The sequence below is a fragment of the Corvus kubaryi genome, unplaced genomic scaffold, assembly GCF_017639235.1.
Source record: "Corvus kubaryi isolate FWS band 111438036 unplaced genomic scaffold, C.kubaryi_AGA036_p1.0 66, whole genome shotgun sequence".
NCBI lineage: Eukaryota > Metazoa > Chordata > Aves > Passeriformes > Corvidae > Corvus > Corvus kubaryi.
In genome coordinates, this window is record NW_024582054.1 from 19,551,923 (window position 1) to 19,570,804 (window position 18,882).

The window sequence follows — 18,882 nt, forward strand, 5'->3', positions numbered from 1 at the left end:
GTCTGGAGAGGAGGTAGGACAGGTGTTTATATAGTGTTTGGTTGTCTATCACCTTTCTAAATACCTAAATGAATGATCAGAAGCATGTATTAATTGGCAATGAAGTAAAACTCACCACTTGAACTGTTTTGCCCATACCAGGTAAATTGCAGTTGAAGTCGGCAGCACAGCGGGCATTCAGAGCAGCTCTGATAGAATGCCTGAGCTAAATGGCTTAAGACCCTTCTGCAATGCCCTACGCTGAAACAAGCCTATGACCAGCCTCTTGGCAAGCTCACTGGCTTGTACATGTTCTGTGGAGACTGCAGGGTCTCCCTGCTCCTCTACACACATCACTGCGGATCCATCCACTGACTGCTGTGTGATCCTTGCCTAACGGGCGGCAGATGGGAGGGGGGATCCATTAGAGGAAACGGTTCAGAGCACAGTTCAGTGGTTTTGCCTTCTCATCAGTCTACTCTCATCTCATCTCATCTCCTTGGCCAAGTGTGTTCTCTCCTTGTTCAATTGCAGCAGCAGTGGGCACCAAAGATAGGTTACAAACAAACTTTTCCAGGCAATACATGGAAGTAGCAATTGCCTGGACAGATATTGAGCCTGGGCACTTTTATGCTCTTTTGCGTATGTCTCAGACATTTGCTTCTTCTGCCCCACTTTCTCCCAGGACCTGTTTACATAGATCTTGTCCCTCAGAAGCCTAGTGCAGTAGTCTCCCATACCAACCACTCTGGACGGCATCAAGACAAGAGAGGGGGACACTCTAAGGTCAGCAGAGTGCCAGCTTCAGCAGCCATACATTCTCATTACATGGCTGAGAAACCACACTCCTCTGCTTCAGCAGCATTTCAAACCAGCTGTGAGAAAGTTCGATGGAAGAACTGGGCAACTTTCTTTCTTCTCAATCCTTTTCAAAGTTAACCTACAGATATTTAGGGCTGTTAACAGAACACTTTCAAAAGACAGGGTCTGAGGAATGGTGTGATTTATAAGGCTTTACTATTCAGTTTAACTGGAGAAAGCTATGAGACCATTACAATTTTTTATACCCCCTATTACTCATTCTCTGAAGAGAATCCCTTTTGCACTGTTTTCTTCAGCTCTAGACTTAGGTGGGAGGATTGATGCACAGATTACAAAGCTATGTTTTTCAGGATGTTATATATATGCCATTAGACATTTTATTACTGGATCTCTTCTGATTGTTGCTAACTAAAAAAAAAACCCCAAAAAATACCCCAACAATTCCCAATGAATTCAGCTTTGTTTCTGGGCTGCAAAACTGATGAGAAAGGAAGATCAGACCCTAACTTAACATAGTTTAATTTGTCTAGCCATTTGCACATGACAGGAAATTAACATGAGCTGGTATCTACAGCAGTGAAGATACAGGCAACATCCCACAAGGGCCAGAACTACTTAATAATGAAGGAATTAATTTGTTAAAAAACCCCAAACCAAAACAACCACCGTTGTTCCATCTTACTATGTGGGCATATTCTGAAACCAATATTCAGAGAAATACACTTCTTCAATTGATGCAACTCAGTAATTTTTATTGCAACTGGAAGACAATACATCACAGAAACTTTATGGTAGGTTTTGGGAAAGTGTTATTTACAATAATAATTGATGAAATAGTTTGTCTTTGGCAATATGATTACACATCAAGAAAATGTAAAATGCAAGTATGCCTCTAAATCAACCATTTCATATTTCCTAAAGATCAGCTGATTGCACTTGCCTTCGGACTGCTCATTTAGGTAAACACAAATACAACTTAACATCACTGTTCATTCCCCATCACAGTTCGTATTTTAATATTGATGAAATTGGCAGTTTCAGACACCAAGTACAGGAAAAAAAATTGGCTTATCACTGTACTAAATTAACTTATTGGCCAGTTAAGGTCCTGTGACCCTTAAGCATTGATACTAAATCTCTTGGTCTTTTGATTGCTTTATCACTTTTTCTGTAAAACAAAATACTTCAGAAATTACAGATCAGAGTATAAAAAAATGTACAAGTTCATAATGCTTTTCATACACACACAAATCATTCCCCCCAACATTTTACATCATGGCAGTTTTAAGTAGTGAGTGTGAATGATGCAGGCATGGAACTGGTTATCAGATACAGGTATGACTTTCAATTGCTGTCTCACACACATACTCCGAAAATGTACAATGCTCTAGTAACTTAAAAATGTACTCAAGTTCAATGTCATCCAAACAAAAAAAAAAGAAGGTCTTAGGATTTCAGGCCAGAGTAAACAAATGAAAAAGATTCCCATTTCTAGATTGTCAGCCATTCCAGAGTCCAGCATGTAGTTTTAGTATTCGGTAAAATCCCTTCTAGCACTGAAGGCCAGCACAAGCTGTCATTTATCCCTTAAACCCTCAGATGATGAGCTCCTGTAACTGCTGGCCTGATCCAAAGCCTAACGAAATCCACTGAAACTAAAAAAGTGAAACAAAACCCCCTTCCACTGACTGTGAAAGGATGTTAAATCACGTCAATATTCCCCTCTTTGCAAAAGGAAATGTGATACAGTAGAAAAACCATTACATAGCTTCAGATAAATATACCTTGTTTTCAATGCTAAAACAAAACCCAAACTCCCCAAACCAGGAAAGGCTACTTATTAGAATAACTCAAAAGTGACCTTTAAATCATTTCTGGTTTTAAATGTATACCAGCAAAATACAGCACCATAGACACATTAGGTCGAGACTTTTTTTTTTGGTCAGTGAAGCTAGTACTTGTTTGCTGAACTGTGGAAGAATTATAAGGTCATGTACATGATCAAAGATAAAGCAACCCAGCTGACAAGTCTCTGCTTAATTCAAGAATAACCAGTACTAAAAATAAAAATGCAAAAATAAAAACCCCTAATAAACCACCATCAATTAAAACTTTCTAAATAAAAGGGGATTAACAGATGAATTTACAAATGTATGCAGATTTATACAGAACACCGAATGTTGTGTGTAAATCCTTATAAACTTCATCTCAAAACAGAAACACACAAAATGTATTGTTTGACTTACACATCCCATTTCAAAGGAAAAGAGACATTATTACAACTTGGTAACTGTGCTAATTGCAATATAAACCAAACAGAAATTCAGAGTTTGGCAGGTAACTAAGAAGAGGGTTATCACTTAGGTTATATAGCAAAGTGTTGATGTATATTACATAGAGTAGTATAAATAATAAAAAAGTATTATTTAAATTAGATCACAGTGCTGCATTATGTGCATAACAGTGTTTGATATATTACTGGAGGGCTGTGAAGAACACTACTAAAACTTAACTGGTCAGACGGTCAACACTGATACTCTGTTACCATCAGGAGGACGCATGGTTCGAATGCTCTTTTGGTGGCAAAGTCAAGAAAATGTTTCAAAATATTTCCTATAAAATATGCCAATGAGCTATTCAGGCAGTAGTGATGTGCCCAAAGGAGCTGGGTTTGCATTCTCCATGAAGTGAAGTAAATTGCATTGGAAATGCATTCTATCAGTAGTTTTATTTTGATCTTGGAGCACAGGAGAGTAATGTTTTCAAAAATGCCTAGGGTCAGATTAAGACAAAAATTGTAATAACAGTAATAATAGTAGTAGTGAAACTGTAAAGGCTTCCAGGAGCACTTGGGTGTCTATAGCTCCACTGACTGCAAAGCAGACCAGACACCTTCAAGTTCCAGAAAACCTCAGATTGTGCACTCTCAGGCAAATGGTGTGATTCTTGGGGTGTCCTGTGCAGGGCCAGGAGTCGGATGGGTCTTTTCCAACTCAGCATATTTTATGATTCTGTCATCTACCTCTTTATATGGATTGGGATCGGAGCTAAAATCTCAGTGAAAGTAAGTTACCACTACCAAGAAACCAGGACAAAGTGTTGTTTTGGTAATTTTATCTGTGGTGCCATTTGGTGTACAATTTAGGATTTCATTCTCTGCTAAAATATGTTGATGTATCTCTACCTCACTCCAGTGAAGAATGCAGCCTCCAGCTTTTTTCTGTATCTTTTCCACAGGTAGACAGTAATTCAGCTGAACACTGGCAGCGAGTGTATCTCCTCTGGGATTCCCTTCTCCTGTTAAGGTATGAGAGGAACCAGAATATGAACCTCAACTTAATTGCTGGAGAGAAGAGTCTCAGGACAGTTCTCTAGTCCTACAGGGCACACCTCCTCGCTCCCACATTGGCTTTTCAGCTGGAAAGCCCTGTGATCTTTGTAGAACTACTGCCAGTTTTGCCAGGAGAAGATCAGCAGCAGACTGCTTTCAGAAACAGCTATGGGGTGATACATTTAAGCTGTTCAGGACCTGTGCTTGCATTTTTAAACGCAAGGAGAATCTGCACCAAAATGCAGTAGGACATCCAGCTGCTTGCAGAATGCAAGCATGATCAGCAGATTTCACCTCCCTGGAGACACCGGTGAAATCTGCTTATGGCATTAGCTCTGGCCTGCAAGAGCTTCTTGCTGCAAAAGGCATATTCCAAAGGAACCCGCCATGAAGTCCAGCAACCCTTACAATTCATGCCTATGTGAAACTTGCCACTGAATACTTGCTGACCTAGCCCCCACCTGTCTTGGAGAAACATTAATTTGGCAATACTGATAGAGTGAGAAGAATGGAAAGTTAGAGATTTGACAACTTCTCACCCCAAAATGGCTTAAAAGGAAAGCCAACAAGCAAAACCACACCACCTCATATCTGGCAAGTGAGAGAGTTTGTAATACAGTGCAATTACCACTCCGTTTTGACATCATTCACTTGAAGTAAAGACAACTCCATTAAAAGCCGACATTGTATTTCTTGGAAAACAAATCAATTTCAGTTCTTACAAAAAAAAGAGAGAACTTCTCTGATGGAGTAGAACCAGTTCTGACAAAGTTGCCACTGTCAGCCAGGCACAAATATGGTTTAAAAGGTGACTCCTAAATATTTTATAAAATCCAAATTATGTAGTTCTCATCAACAGTCAGAGTAAGCATCAATAAGGACAAGTTGTTTTTAAACACCAGAAATAATCCATTGATGGCAGCCTAAACTGCTGGTTCCTGAACATAACTTCGTAAAATCCTACCAAAGAATACCTTCCTAGCAGATCAGACTAGGAGAAACAAATTTTACATGAAAATAGATGCTTGCCAACATTTTAGGTTTACCAGCAAGTATATAGAGGAGTTGTTGAAGTCTTAGATAGGTGTTATATATATATATCTATATATATATCTGTATAAAGATAACTTGCCTAATTAGATATTTATGCAAAATGACTGTTTTCTAAGATGAGTAATACTAGTGGTAATTATATATTTAGCCACCAAGAGTCCACATTAATGAATGGTACTTGTTGTTCAGCAGATACTGATCTCATTTGCACTGACACACTGCAATCAGAGAAGTTGCTCTGGAATTAGGGTTGTGGACAGAAATCTGGCCACTGGCACACAAACACGTAGCTTTCCCTGGAGGACAGAGATGCTGAGCCATGGCTTGTATTTTCTGCCACTCGATTCTTCAGTGCTGTTTTTTGATAGTATTAAGCCACTCCTGAACTGAGACAACTATGCGTTAATGAGCAAAGGTGGTGGCAAAGTGATACTGTAGTATTTTCTATTTCAAATGACTCTCCCAAAAGTCTGTAGAAGATGAAGAACAAGTTCTCTTGTACAGGGTTGTGTGGTTCACTGCCTGTAGACTTTGGCTGTAGAGAGCATGGACCTGGGAAGAAGCTGATGATCCCAGTCTGACAAGGGAAACGTTATGGCTCATTCATCTCTGTGCTACTTGGCCAAGGGACTGGTCCTTCCTGTTTTCCCCAACATTATCTCAAGGGCTGCAGGCAGCCAACAAAAGTTAGTATCTATGTACTCCTGACTTAACTAATGCTGGGAATAAACCCTGCATGCATCGGCCTCTGCAAACTTGAGAGGAACAAGGCTGTTTCTTGCACTATCCACGGCTCTCTCCTTCCTTATTTCCAAAGCTGGCAGTTGTGCTGAGCTCTGGCAGCTGTCAGGCAGCTCCTAGATCCCAGGACATGCTGGCTGAGATGGGAGGAGAAGCACTCTTTTGCCGTGCTGCCCTGTTCTTTACAAAATGCTTGTGGAGCACAGAACCAGGTCCAGACCAGCCTGCCCTCCAGTCCTTCCACCTCCTAACTGAACACACACATCACAGGCATCTCCAAATATAACTTCTAGCTCACTGCACTGAGTAGGAAGTCAAACCCTTTTTAAACTCACTCTTCATAAACTAGATCCATCTTGGTGAAACTGCTGCCTGAAACAGCTGTTAGTGATAAATCTAAACCTATACTCTTTAAGAAACCAACCACTTTGTTCTCTTAAGTGGTTGATTCTTGGGATTTTCTTTTTGCCTCTAGAATATTCTAAGTGTAGAATTTTTCATGCCAAATGCAAGAATCCAGGTGAGAGAGACTGTTCTGTTTATTTCACAGCTTCTCTCTGCTGTAGTGATTTTCAGTCTCATAGTTATCCTTACCAGGAGAGTAGCACTGTACCTGAATTACACTCTCTGTAACACTGGTTTTTATCCGGACACCTCCATAAGGCTCTTAACTAACTTCATTTTTTCATGGCAAATTAGCAAAGCTATTTTCTTGTCTACTTATTCCTGAATCAAATCAGAGAGTTTTCCTCAATTAACCTCCCACTATTCTCTTGATTCTGTCATACACACTCACTACTAAATTTGCCCTCAGATTATTGCGTCATGTTACACATGTACAGACGAAGAAAGGACACACTTTTACTTTTTTCTTTTTTTTTTCTTTTTTTAAACAGAAGTAGGGAGAGGGGGGCTGAATGTGCAGACAAGGCAGTATAATTCAACCATCCAAGCCCTACCAGAGCATGAAGATTTTATTTTTTAATATTGCAGAGTAAGTTCCCCAACAGTCAGTGTTTGTCCCTGAAGAAGGTTAAACCTTAAACACCTGCTTCAAAAAAACCCCAACAACAACAAAAAAGAACCAAAAAAACAAAAACAAAAACAAAATAAAAAAAAACAACCCCAAAAACAAACTCTAAGCCTAAGGGCTTAAAAATTAGAGGCATAGCCTTTTTCTCTATTTTCTATATTTATATGAAAATAATTCATGCTTCATGCTAAATACATTATTTACCTTACAAGAACTTTGTCATCTTTGAATAAAAAAAATCGTTTGCTTTTTTGTTTTCCCCCGTTCCCTAAAGAATCCATGCAATGTGGATCAAATTTCTTCTGCTGGCTATGCTGGTTGAATCTGGAAATTTGTTGTATTTTTGCACAGATGAATCCTGACTGATGGTCACTGCATACTCATTTCTGAGGGCAGTGTAGGAGCTCTTTTGTTGAACTTCTGAATTTTACTGTTCACCAGTATGCTTTCCTTCTATTTTTAAATACAGAATACTACTAATGGCAGGTTTTGTAGCTTTGTTTCCCCAGTTAGATCAAGGATGTGATCCACAGAGAAAGATTCTGATGCACATTGTATCTACTGTAATTTCTTAGACTTGATTGCTTTTCACTCAGGCAGTTTAGAAGACATAGTTTGTTTTTCCCTATTACTATTACTTTTTGCACGCAGTGCCAATCTTCAGGCTTATGGCTTTTTGAACATTCTTTCAATTTAATACAGAAGACAGAGTTCAATGGTTAACGATGCTACTAACAGTGACCCCCCTCCCATTTCATTATTTCACTGAAACCCATTGCATACATAGTTTAAATTTCCTCAAACTTAAGAGTTATCAGTCTTCACATTATGAGCCACATAGAATACGTGACACACTAGAAGTGCATTGCTGCTTGCACAGTTGCCACCAGTGGCTGTCCAAAGACTTGTATGGCACAACATATCCAAGTGCCACTAGATGGTTCTTGGTTGAGAAGTACGCGCCTCCTCCTTCCCACAAATCTCTTTATTCACATTCACTTCTAACCCCAATTGTAAGGCCATAAAAAAAATTCTTAAGGGCCAGGCCTGAATGAATACTAAATTATGCACAGCTCTTCTGCTATAAGAGGGATTTCCAAGTGCCCAATTTTACTCCCATCACATTAATGTTGATATCACTGCGTATTCAACCATGCATTTTTGACAAGCTGGAGAAAGCAATGGCGATTTTGGCTTTCTTTTTTTGTTAACTTTTTGTCTTCAAAAATGAAAAGCTTTTGTAAATTAGCTGAGTGTCAGTATGAGTTCTATGGCTTCGATCTCCTTTAAAAATAAAAATCTTAAGGGTCAAAAAAAAGAAAAAAAACCCCAAAGAAACAAAACAAAAAGAAATAGAAGAAAAACAAAAAAGGAAAAAATTTCTGATATTGCCACAAATCATTAGAATTCACCTGACGTGCTGAAACAAAACTTTGTAAGTTCAAACAAATCATTGATTTGTTCTAATTTTTTGTGGTTTCCTTTTGCTCTTTCTGCCCCTTTGCCGTCCGATTGGTGATGTTGTTCAAACAGGATCGAATTCCTGCTAAATGCAGGAGTGATCCTGCTGCTTCTTTCATCTCCTCATCGTCACTCTCAGGGGGCTTTTCTGTACGTCTCTTTTTAAGAGGCAGTGTGTCACTTGGTACTTTTTTTGCCTTCATTAAATGTTGCCTTTTCTTGTGCTGGGATGCATATCCACTGTCAGCTAAAGAATCCTTGGTCTCCTTCCGACTTTGCTTTTTGTCCTCCTCTTCTGTTTCACTATGGCTCTCGTGGCTCTGGAAGCTAACTTCACTTCCTTCACTGCTGTCTTGGCTACCTTTAGTTGCAAATTCATACTGGTCGTCAGCAGAGGAAGAGGAAACGGAGTCACTAGCAGGGGATGTGCTCCTGTGGTTGGAAGATTTGGCACTGCTGTAGTTGTGATCCTCCTTTGGGTCACCGCTAACAACTGGAGAGCCACAGGACTGTTCACTTTCCGTCCGCATCCGGCAGTTTGTTATTCCATTCCTGTAGAAAAAAAATCCAAGGAGTCTTAGAAGCCACAGAGATATGATCTTGCTTCAAAGCAAAAGATGATAAAGCCAACTGACAGATAAATTGAAATTACAACTGAAATGGTGACTATCAAAGTAACGTCCATGCAAGCCGGTTTCAAAGCCTAATTGCTCATAGAATGGACTTGACATACAAAACAAGCCAAAGGATGCAAAACAGCACAAAGAGGCAGGAACAAGTAGGGGATGGTTACAAATAAATGATGTGTAAACAGTACTGATTTAACTTTCATGTAATAGTTTACACTTCCAAAAATTAAAAACTCCCAACATTATTTTATCTGCTGGGTAAATAAACTCTAATAAGCTGCATAAATAGCTCCTCTTCTTTTTCATATAAAGTGATACTACCAAAAACGTGGGGAAGAGACACTAGCTTTCTGGGGTAATTCCTTGCCTCCTCTGAAAGACACTTTCCAACTCTAGCATTCCAAGTGCAGGAGGTATTTCTCCTGGAAGTGGAACAACTTTTATTTAGGACTCTTTCCAAGAAAAGGAGCAACCAGGTCCAGTCCCAGTTCTGATTCTGATCAGTTAATAAATAACCTTAAAAGCACTACAATCTTAAGCCACTAGCTGCCAAGAAAATATTAGAACATGTTCAAAACAAGCAGTAGAAAAAATAAATCTGGATTTTCTCTAGAAGTTGTCATTTCTTCCTTTGGTTTTATGGCACCCTGTGCTGCGGGAACTACTGCAGCATGATATATTTAAAAACTCACAGGTTTTTTTTCTGGACTGAAAAGTATATTTCTGGACTGAAAAGCATCGCCATTGACTTTAAAAAACAGAACATCATGCTTACAATACTATTAAAGAAGGCACTGATTCTGTGCAATACTTAACTCCTTCTGAAAAGAAGGAGAGTATGATGCTTGTCTTTGACTGAAGCCATCATCACTGCCACCTGCCAGTTTACCAGCCTTGAACCTGTCAGTTAAAAAAAATCCAACAAAAAAGGAAGGCTCTTTAAACCATTACATGACAAACTGATTTAAAACTGATTTTTCTCTTGCCATCTTTGTGCTACCACTGGAGTGCTTTTGCACACTTGTGGCAGTGTTGGACTAAACCCCTTTCTTAAATGCACACACTGAACACATATGTTTCTTAAGAGGAATGGCACAGTGGCAAGTCCAGAGTATTACTGCTCTTCTACTTTAAAAAAGGGAAAGTACTTTAGGTTTCAGGCAATGGATCTCATGTATGGTTTCCTCACACAAGAAACAGCAGAGTGTTATCCATTTCTGACATGTAAGGTTGAAAGGTGGGAAAAATAAGAGCGGTATGTAATTCCACAGTTCCCGTTCATCTAAATGCCCTTGGCTGCAAGAGCTCGCTGAGATAAGAAACCCTCTTGCATTTATGAATCAGTGACAGGACAATGCTAGAAGGCAGCAAATTCATCGGTCATTCCAAATGTTATTTACAGTGTTTTCAAAGAAATGTATAGAATAGAAGGTACACTTATTAGCAAAGAAAGCCTCTTGCCAACCTCTTTTGCTCAACAAAATTACTTTTGCCTAGATTTCTGAGTAGATGTATGATCCATAAATTCCATACAGAACCCAGAAGAAATACACAAAGCTCCTTCAATTATTAATAACTAAGTGCAATGTCATTCATGATTGTGCAGCAAGCCAGCTGCATTTACTCTGTGATGGCTTGCAACTGCAGGGGTTGTCATTAGAGGATGCCAAATGCTTAGAAGAAGAAATCATCCATACTAAGCTAGTTGTAAGGTGAATTTATAACCAACTCCTTAAGATCAGCCATTACAAGGAAGCATGTGATGCATTTTAAGTGACAGATTCTTCATTTTTTGGGTAAATTTACATTTACAGATGTTAAAAATGATCATAAATTAGCATAAAATTAAACTTACTTGATTTTACTAGGCAGCTGAAAGTCAGAGCAATTTGGCTCACTAAAAAGCACACATTACTAATCTTCCATTAAAAAATAACAATCAATTCTTGCTCCAAGGAAACAAATACAGGGCAGAATAGGTGGGAACTCAAATAAGATTCCTACTGACTGTCAGTGAACAAGGCTTCTAATGGATGGGATTTAAACCAAGATGCCCATTTTTATGCTATCTAGATCTACTCTTGTTAGTTTGCACCAAGAGACTGTCAATAAAAGGAAAGCCACAGCTCCACGAAGCAGCACAACCACGTGCCAAAGAAATATCCCTGACTTGCCCTACTCCGGAGTCTCTAGTGTTGCCTTTACATAAGGGGACTATAATTTGGATTCAAAAGCTCTGCCTGTGGACTTAATCCAGATCCCAAATCTTCCAAATCAGCATAAAAATAGAATGAAATGCCTGGGGAGTACAGAGGGACGTCCCAGGGGAAGGTGTACTATGGGGTTAGCATCCCACAGTGAGTGCCTGCAGAGATGCTGGTAAAGAAAAACAGAAGTTCACAAAGAGGTGCAAAAAAGGAATTGCTCCAAAAAAAAAAGGGGGCGAAAAGGAAATACCAATACACTTCACAAGAAAGGGCTCTATGGTGGAACTGGTCAGGAAATGGACAGCATTTGCATCTCAGAAAAATCTTTGTGTTTCACTTACATTTTGAAAGATTTCCAACCAGTTCTGCTTGAGGAAATAGAAAAAGGAAGAGAAAGGAGGTAAAGGAGAGAATTAGCAAAGGATATTTGCAGAAAAGTAAAAAGTTATACAGGCAGAGTGCTTTAGGATATTCACAACATCAAAAGTCATGTACCCTGAAAGTAAATTAATCTGATCTGTATCTTAATATGCAATAGCTCAAACATTAGATGAATTACTTATAACTGATATTAGCAGATTATTAAGAGTTGAATGAACTAATACCTAAACAATTCATATTCCACACACGCTTCTGAGACATTCTCAAGCTCTACATTGCTCTTACACCATCATATATTCATTACAAAATAAATCTGTGATCTACTTAGTTCAATCTAGACCATCAGGGGACAGAACTCCCCTGGGTTTCAGGAGACAGATTTTGGCTAGCTCAATCTATTTTTGCTCACAGCTCTGGTTGTAACTCTCACTTTGTTACTGAAACAAATAGATTAACAAGCACTTGCTCTGATGTTGAGTATTTTTAAATTATGGAGGGGAAGAAAAGGTATTTAAGAATTCTGTGCTTACTATAACAATGAGGGGAAATTTATTTTGAGTGATACCTCATTTTCCCCTTTTTTTGTTCAGAACTTTATTTCAAAATTCTCAGAAACTGACATATTTTCATGTTTTAAAGCAGTGGCTTGCTCTTTCAGGAAAGTCCATGGGACAGTCTCTAGAGCTTTTCAGCCTACTGACATGGACTGTCTTATTTACTTGAGGGATCTGAGCCTAAAGCAATGTGCAGATTCTTTTTAAATATTTGGTTGTAGCAGAATGACACAATCCTCAAGCAGTGCAGGAGTAAGTTTGGACTTCTGAAAGTCTGACTTCATTCCCGTTGTTAATGGATATGAATTTTGCTACCGATGTCATCAGAAGCCAGATGGGACTCACAGCAGCTGGGTCTCAAGTTAGAGGAAATATCCTTTGCACAGTGTTAGTGCCTCTGCCTTTCAAAGAGAGGTCTTCCTCAGGATGAGACAAAAGTAAGTCTGTCATTTTACCAAGTAATGGCATATCTTCCTTAAATTTCTCTGCTAGCTTGAAAGAAAGATAGGTAATCACATTCTGTTTGTAAAATGGCAAAGGTTTTGCTGAAAAATACTTACTGTATTTCACACTTGAGACAGGTATATTCCTTTGATGAACAAAAAAAACCTATGTGGAGTTTAAATATCACCTTAATCTACCTCTGATCCTTCTGGATGACAGATACTGTGTACCCATAGATGACAGTTTTTGTATGTAACTGGAAACGCACAGTTAGAAGATACAAAGAAAGCAGTACAGGTAAGCTGGGTATGTAGACTTTGACATGTTCCAGGTTTGCTAAAAAAAAAAACCAACACTTTTTTTTTTTATTTCAAAGGGAAATTCAGGACAGTCAGAACTTTTGGCTACAGCTAGTTGAACTGCTTCTTAAAACCACTACAGACCAGCAGACAGAAGGATGAGCAAGCATGTGAAATGTAAGTGGTGCTCACTTGCTGTACAATTCCTGTCCGGGGTTACTGAGTTAAAAGTCAACAGTGAGTTGCTCACAATAGTGACAGAAGCTCTTACAAAGGTACTTCAGAGAAAAATTGGTGCAAAGGACTACAGTAAATACCATTCATGAACTGCCAGCAGTATCAACAGCAGATCTAATGTTAAGACACAGGGAGCCCTGTGCATTTTGCAAAGAAAGAATGATCAGGTCAGTCAGCGCTATTGTCCTTTAGTTATTAAAGGACTCCTTTGGCTCCCAAGGATAACTCATCCTGCCCGTTACAGGTGGGGAGGGGAACACAGTGCAACAAGGATGGTTTGGGGTTTGTTAAGCTGGTCACGCCAGTGATAAGCACTACAAAGATACAATTAAGAATTTATGAAAGGAAATACCTATCAATTCCTTTATCTAAGCAAAAATAATCGTTCACAGATAATGTAAGTGAATGATAATAACTGTACTTATGCTTTGGCATCTACTCTGCACATGCTTCTTATGTTTGGTTTATTTAATCACTGCTTGAATAGCTGCTTCAAAGGAGGAAAATAGAAGCAAAAATAAAGCCAGCATGAGAAATAGTCACAATAATAAAAGCTATGCCCAAGGAATAATCTAGTAATTGCCCTATAATTTTAAAATGAAAATAAACCTAAATAACCATTTTCCATCTTCAAAAAAAGTTAAGCACAAAACTCATTCTTGTCATGCCCCAGTGATCAGAAGCTGCATAAGGAACTGTGGTATTAAGAGCAGAACAGGTATTTTAAAATCTACTCATGATGAAGTAGGTAAAGTTTGTTAGTGTTGCATTTTGGAGGGTTTTGGTTTTTTCTGGGGTTTTTTTGTTTATTTTTTTTAATTCCTAAAATCGAGGAAGAGCTGTAGCTCTGCCAGTGCAGGTGCACTTGCTTTCCTTATGAAAAAGAAAAATTTTATCTTGGAAACTTGAATAGAAGTATTTTTTTACTGAGGGAAATTCTCTGGGAAGCTTGTTTGCAATTTACAGGTAATTGTGAAATTCCTTGAGAATGTCTGTGTTTAACCCCAGCCAGCAACTATGTACCATGCAGTTGCTTGCTCTTCCCTTCTCCAGGGGGGGCTGGGAGGAGAATCGGAAAAAGGTAATCATGGGTTGAGGTAAGAACACTTTGAAATAAAGTAAATAATAACAAAACCAGGAACGACAACGATGACAAAGATGAGGAAAAGAGAGGTAACAAAAAGAGGAATAAAACACAAGAAAGACAAAGGATGCACAATACAACTGCTCCCAACTCAACCCATCCCTCAGGAGTGATCAGCTCCTCCCTGCCAACTCTCCCAGTTTATGTACAGGGCATGATGCTCTATGGTATGGAATCTCCCTTTATTCCCCTTACAGAATGTCCTGCCCCTGCTCCCTCTCAGCTCCTTGTGCACCTGCTCACAGGCGGAGAATGGGAAACAGAAAAGTCCTTGACTTGGGACAAGTGCTACTCAGCAACTAAACCATCAGCATTTTATCAACATTATTCTCATACTAAATCCAACACACAGCTCTGTACTGGTTAGAGGAAGAAAATCAATTCCATCCCAGCCAAAACCAGGACAGAGAAACTACAAATGTTTTGTGAAGAATTGGATAAAATGGGAAAAAAACCATGTAATTCTCCATTAATTTTTATTTTTAACCTGCAGTAATTTAAAATCCAAGGTATTTCTAACAAACTGTACCAAAAGTAATCTAACCAATTACCTAGGCATATGTAGCACATAAAGAAGTTTTTTAAAAAAAAACTTACCAAGGCTATTTTGTAAAACATCTTCTGCAAAATAACCTGAATCAAATTACAAGGCCTATGCTAAACAGCTGGTAAGATTCTCTGTGGGGTGAATTTCCATCAGCCTCACCTTAGTGGATTTGTCCACATTAGGCAGATGAAGCTTAGGTTCAGTAGTTCTACTGCACAGCAGCAGGACTCAGACATAGTCACTAACCACCCACACACTATGGGTAACTGGAGAAAATCACAAATATTATGGTGGAGGCTGTCTGCTGGATGTACAGAAACTGACGTTATGTAGTCTGAAACGTGAGATCAACTTTCAAGCTTGTGCTCTTCCCGAGGCTGATGTAACAGGTAATACCTGACTCCTGTGCAAGGTGATTATATACGGTAGGAGCTTCGTGCACCTTGCCAAGACACGTGATGCCATATGCACCAGCCACTTTGACTGTCCCTACCAAAGCAAACACAGAAGTCCTCCTAGGAAAACATTTAAAAGATCTTTTCCAATGGATGATGATAGGAACAGCAAGGGCTCACTTTCACAACCAACTCCTTGCTGCACGTAAGGAACTACTGGCTTTGCCTGCTTTCATTGAATACCTCTGCCAGTCAGTATTTTCTTTTCTACATATCCAGACTATCACGGCATTTACTTTTAGTTTCTCTCAGGGAACTATATGGGGATATGGTCTGCCAAAAATATACCCAAAATATGATGGATCTCATGCTAGAGACATGCTACACACTGTGCAGCTTTGAAGCACTATTTTTCCCTGCTGTCTTTGGGTGGGTCTTAGACTTGTCAGCCACAACGTGGAAAATATGGATGGTAAACAAGCTAAAAGTGGTGTGAATAAAGTAAATAAAAAGCTACTGTCAAAACACATCCAATTATGCTCTGCTGTGGAGATTTAACACCAGAGGATGATTTTCAAAGTAAAAATAGTGTGGGATGCCTTTCCATTTGTAGATTAGCTTGGAATGAAAGGCCTATTTGTGCAATTTAAACCAAATGCACTCCACAATAACGATGATCTCCTCAATTGCAACTCTTTATTCACAGAAAATCATGTTTGTTAAATAATTTTCAGGAGGGTTTTTTTAACCCAAAGTACTTAATTCAACTGTACCTTATTTTAGATATAAAATATAAAGCAATTGCATGTAATTGCAAGGGAAGAGCAACACATCAATACCTTGTGCAGGAACAAAATATGCCAATGCATTCAGTCACACTATTGAAGATGAACAGCACAATAAACTTTCCTATTGATGGGAGCTAACACATCAGAAATCACAGATTCCATCTTCGCAGTCCAATGCTACAGCTTTGGCCTCCTTTCTGAGTAATAGATTAGTCAAAACACACCACCTAACGACAACTGCGAATTTAACCCAAGACCAAACTTTTTGTTACTGTGTTTTGGCACTAATGGCACTGCACAACAGGACAACATACTGCAAGTTATTTGCACCAGCTTGGGGGACGACAAAACCAAAGACCATTAAGATATTGAGGAAATAAGACACAAAATGAAATAAACAGCTCAGACAACAAGAAAAGTCCCAACAGAAGACCAGCACCTTACAGGAGAACCCGTGATTCCTACATATGGTAACTAAAGAAAAACAGTTAAGAGTTTAATTTACTATGCAACTATCTGCTACCCATAAAATGCTAGTGGTCCTCTATGAGAATGATGAAAACTACCTACTTTAGGTGGCTTTAGACCTTCCATTTACAGCACCAAAGGAACACTTCTCAAGAAAATATACATTTGATTTTAAAAGTCTTGGAAAGAAGCTGTCTGGCTTCTCAATATATAGGCAGAGGCACACAATTTCTGCAGAAAACTTAACAGGAGACTTCACCACCTCCCATGGCTGCCCAGACCTCCCTCCTGGTAAAAACTAGCAGGGAAAATCAACCTTCCTGCACCTAGACAAGTCTGAAAACATCCCCTCCCAGCCTGATTGGACCTTCGTCCTCTATGCAGGAATGACAGCCCAATCAGAGCAGTCCTCCTACTCTTAATTGCAAAAGAAGGCTGCATGGATGCTGTGGTAAATTTCCGCTGCTGCACATTATAAGCAGAAGTTATTCTCATGAGATGCCATGAAAGCTCAACATGACAGGTCCTATTTAGCCCTGTGTATCTGAGGAGAGGGGTTGGCACCAAGAAACGGTGTAATTTTCACAGGAACTGATAACAGAGGTATCCAGTTTTGAGAAGACCAGATGATGTTCTAAGAGGCACTGTGAATCCAGATTGACCTTCTTCCTAAAGAAATTCTGAATCGTATTATCCCTGAGGGAAACAAGACAAAACTTCCTGCTGAACTTGCTCTGTTGAAGGGAGTCCCCTAACTTCTCAAAAGATTTCAAAGCTTCTTGTCTGTGCCTCCCTCTGCCTTTCAAGAATTAAAAGAGGGGATATTGCAGGAGATTTTAAATATAAGCAGACATTATGCACACCAGGAATATATTCATAGCAAGCTATTTCTAATACTGCCTGAGGCTGGAGAAGAGAACAAAAAGAATTAGAAATGTCTGCATTAACTAATTATAAATGCTTTTCTGTGAGACACAGCAAAAAGAACATAAGCAAGGGAGGGGTAAAATCCCTAATTTCCCAACTCTACATTAACAGGTAGCTGGTAAAGATCCTGTTCTCTACCTGCAAGGAAAAAACATGAGAACAGTTCTTTGAAAACATATAAAATTGAACTCTATACAGCTTTACAGCACAGCAATTTGAGGATGCCTACAAAAGTAAGTTTCCAAGTGGCCTGGAAGTAGAACAGTTCTAGCTCCTCCGTGAGTCAACTCTGATTATGAAACAGAGTCTAAGCAGGAAATGCAGATGAACTCTAGAGAGAATATTCAGACCACTATGTTCTCCATTTAGCTTCGACACCTCATAAAAATTATGTATAATTAATGATTCAGTAGTCCCACGGCTCTGCAATCCTCACTGGAGCAGAATACAAGTCCTGGGTAAAGCCAGGGGCAAAGCTGATGAAGAGAGCTGACCCCTGCCGCTGGCAAGGCCAAGCTGTGGTAAAGAGAGATGGAGAGGAACTCTGCAGAATTCTGGAGGATGACCCTTGGGGTTGCATCCCTTCAGTGTAGCAAATGGGAAAAACAGCTGAAAAACTTGCTCATCAAAAGATATGGATTTTATTCCAATTAGTGTCTTCCCCTCTGCATTTTAAGCATCAGGAGTACATGAATGTCATAGGCTCTCTCTGTCTTTCTCTCCATTTACTGGATGGAAATACTGCACCCAAAGGGCTAGACACTGGTTCTGAAAAGGGATAAAAAATAAAAAACCCCCATGTAAATAGTAATGAATAAGACCCACCAAGATACTTTACTTCACTGCCTTGCAGCCTCTTCCAGAGAAAAGAGAGTGTAATTGGAACAGCCCAGTAAAGCGAGGTCAGCACTAATTATGAAACCCCACCCAGAATACCCAACTGCCTGAGCTGAAATAGCTTTTGCAGATACTGAGAGCTCTGAAAGAGGAGGGCACTGGCAGTACACTTGACCAAATTAATCTCTGTTGTGACTGACAGAAAATGGAGCTACACCTGAGGCAAATTGTGCTTCCACCAATAAACCAGCACTGCTTTAAGCAAAACAAACCACTGAACCACAGTTCTTACTGCCATCACTAGATGTCTCTTACTGCTCTGATTCCTGATAGTTGAGTATCTTAAACAACATTTTACCCTTGAATGTTTCAGTATAACCTTGAAATAAAACTGTAGTGAAAGAAACTGCCTCACAAAGATCTAAGTTAATAACAAAACGACAGCTATATGTTCAAATAGCTTTCAAGATTAGCTTTAATATTATTGATACTCTTCTCTCTGGTAATTAATCCAGGAAAAGGCCTTTAAGAAAAGGGAGAGAGGGTAGGAGCAGGGAAAAGCATTTGCACTTAAGAGAAACACGCCACTATAGGAGGTTCTCACC

General features: G+C 39.2%; 1 protein-coding gene across 9 annotated transcripts in view; it reads right to left on the reverse strand.

The window, feature by feature from the left end:
• Positions 1 to 1,532: 1,532 nt before the first annotated feature.
• FOXN3 (forkhead box N3) overlaps positions 1,533 to 18,882 on the reverse strand; it is a 173,600-nt gene continuing 156,250 nt past the window's right edge. For 7 of the 9 annotated variants that reach the window (XM_042048345.1, XM_042048347.1, XM_042048346.1 and 4 more), the window contains 2 exons: positions 11,598 to 11,621; positions 1,533 to 8,972 (listed from right to left, as the gene is read on the reverse strand). In XM_042048345.1, the coding sequence (XP_041904279.1) occupies positions 8,423 to 8,972; positions 11,598 to 11,621 (574 nt within the window). In that variant the 3' untranslated portion in view covers positions 1,533 to 8,422. The remainder of the gene's footprint in view (positions 8,973 to 11,597; positions 11,622 to 18,882) is intronic. The other 2 variants (XM_042048350.1, XM_042048352.1) reach the window with 1 other exon arrangement.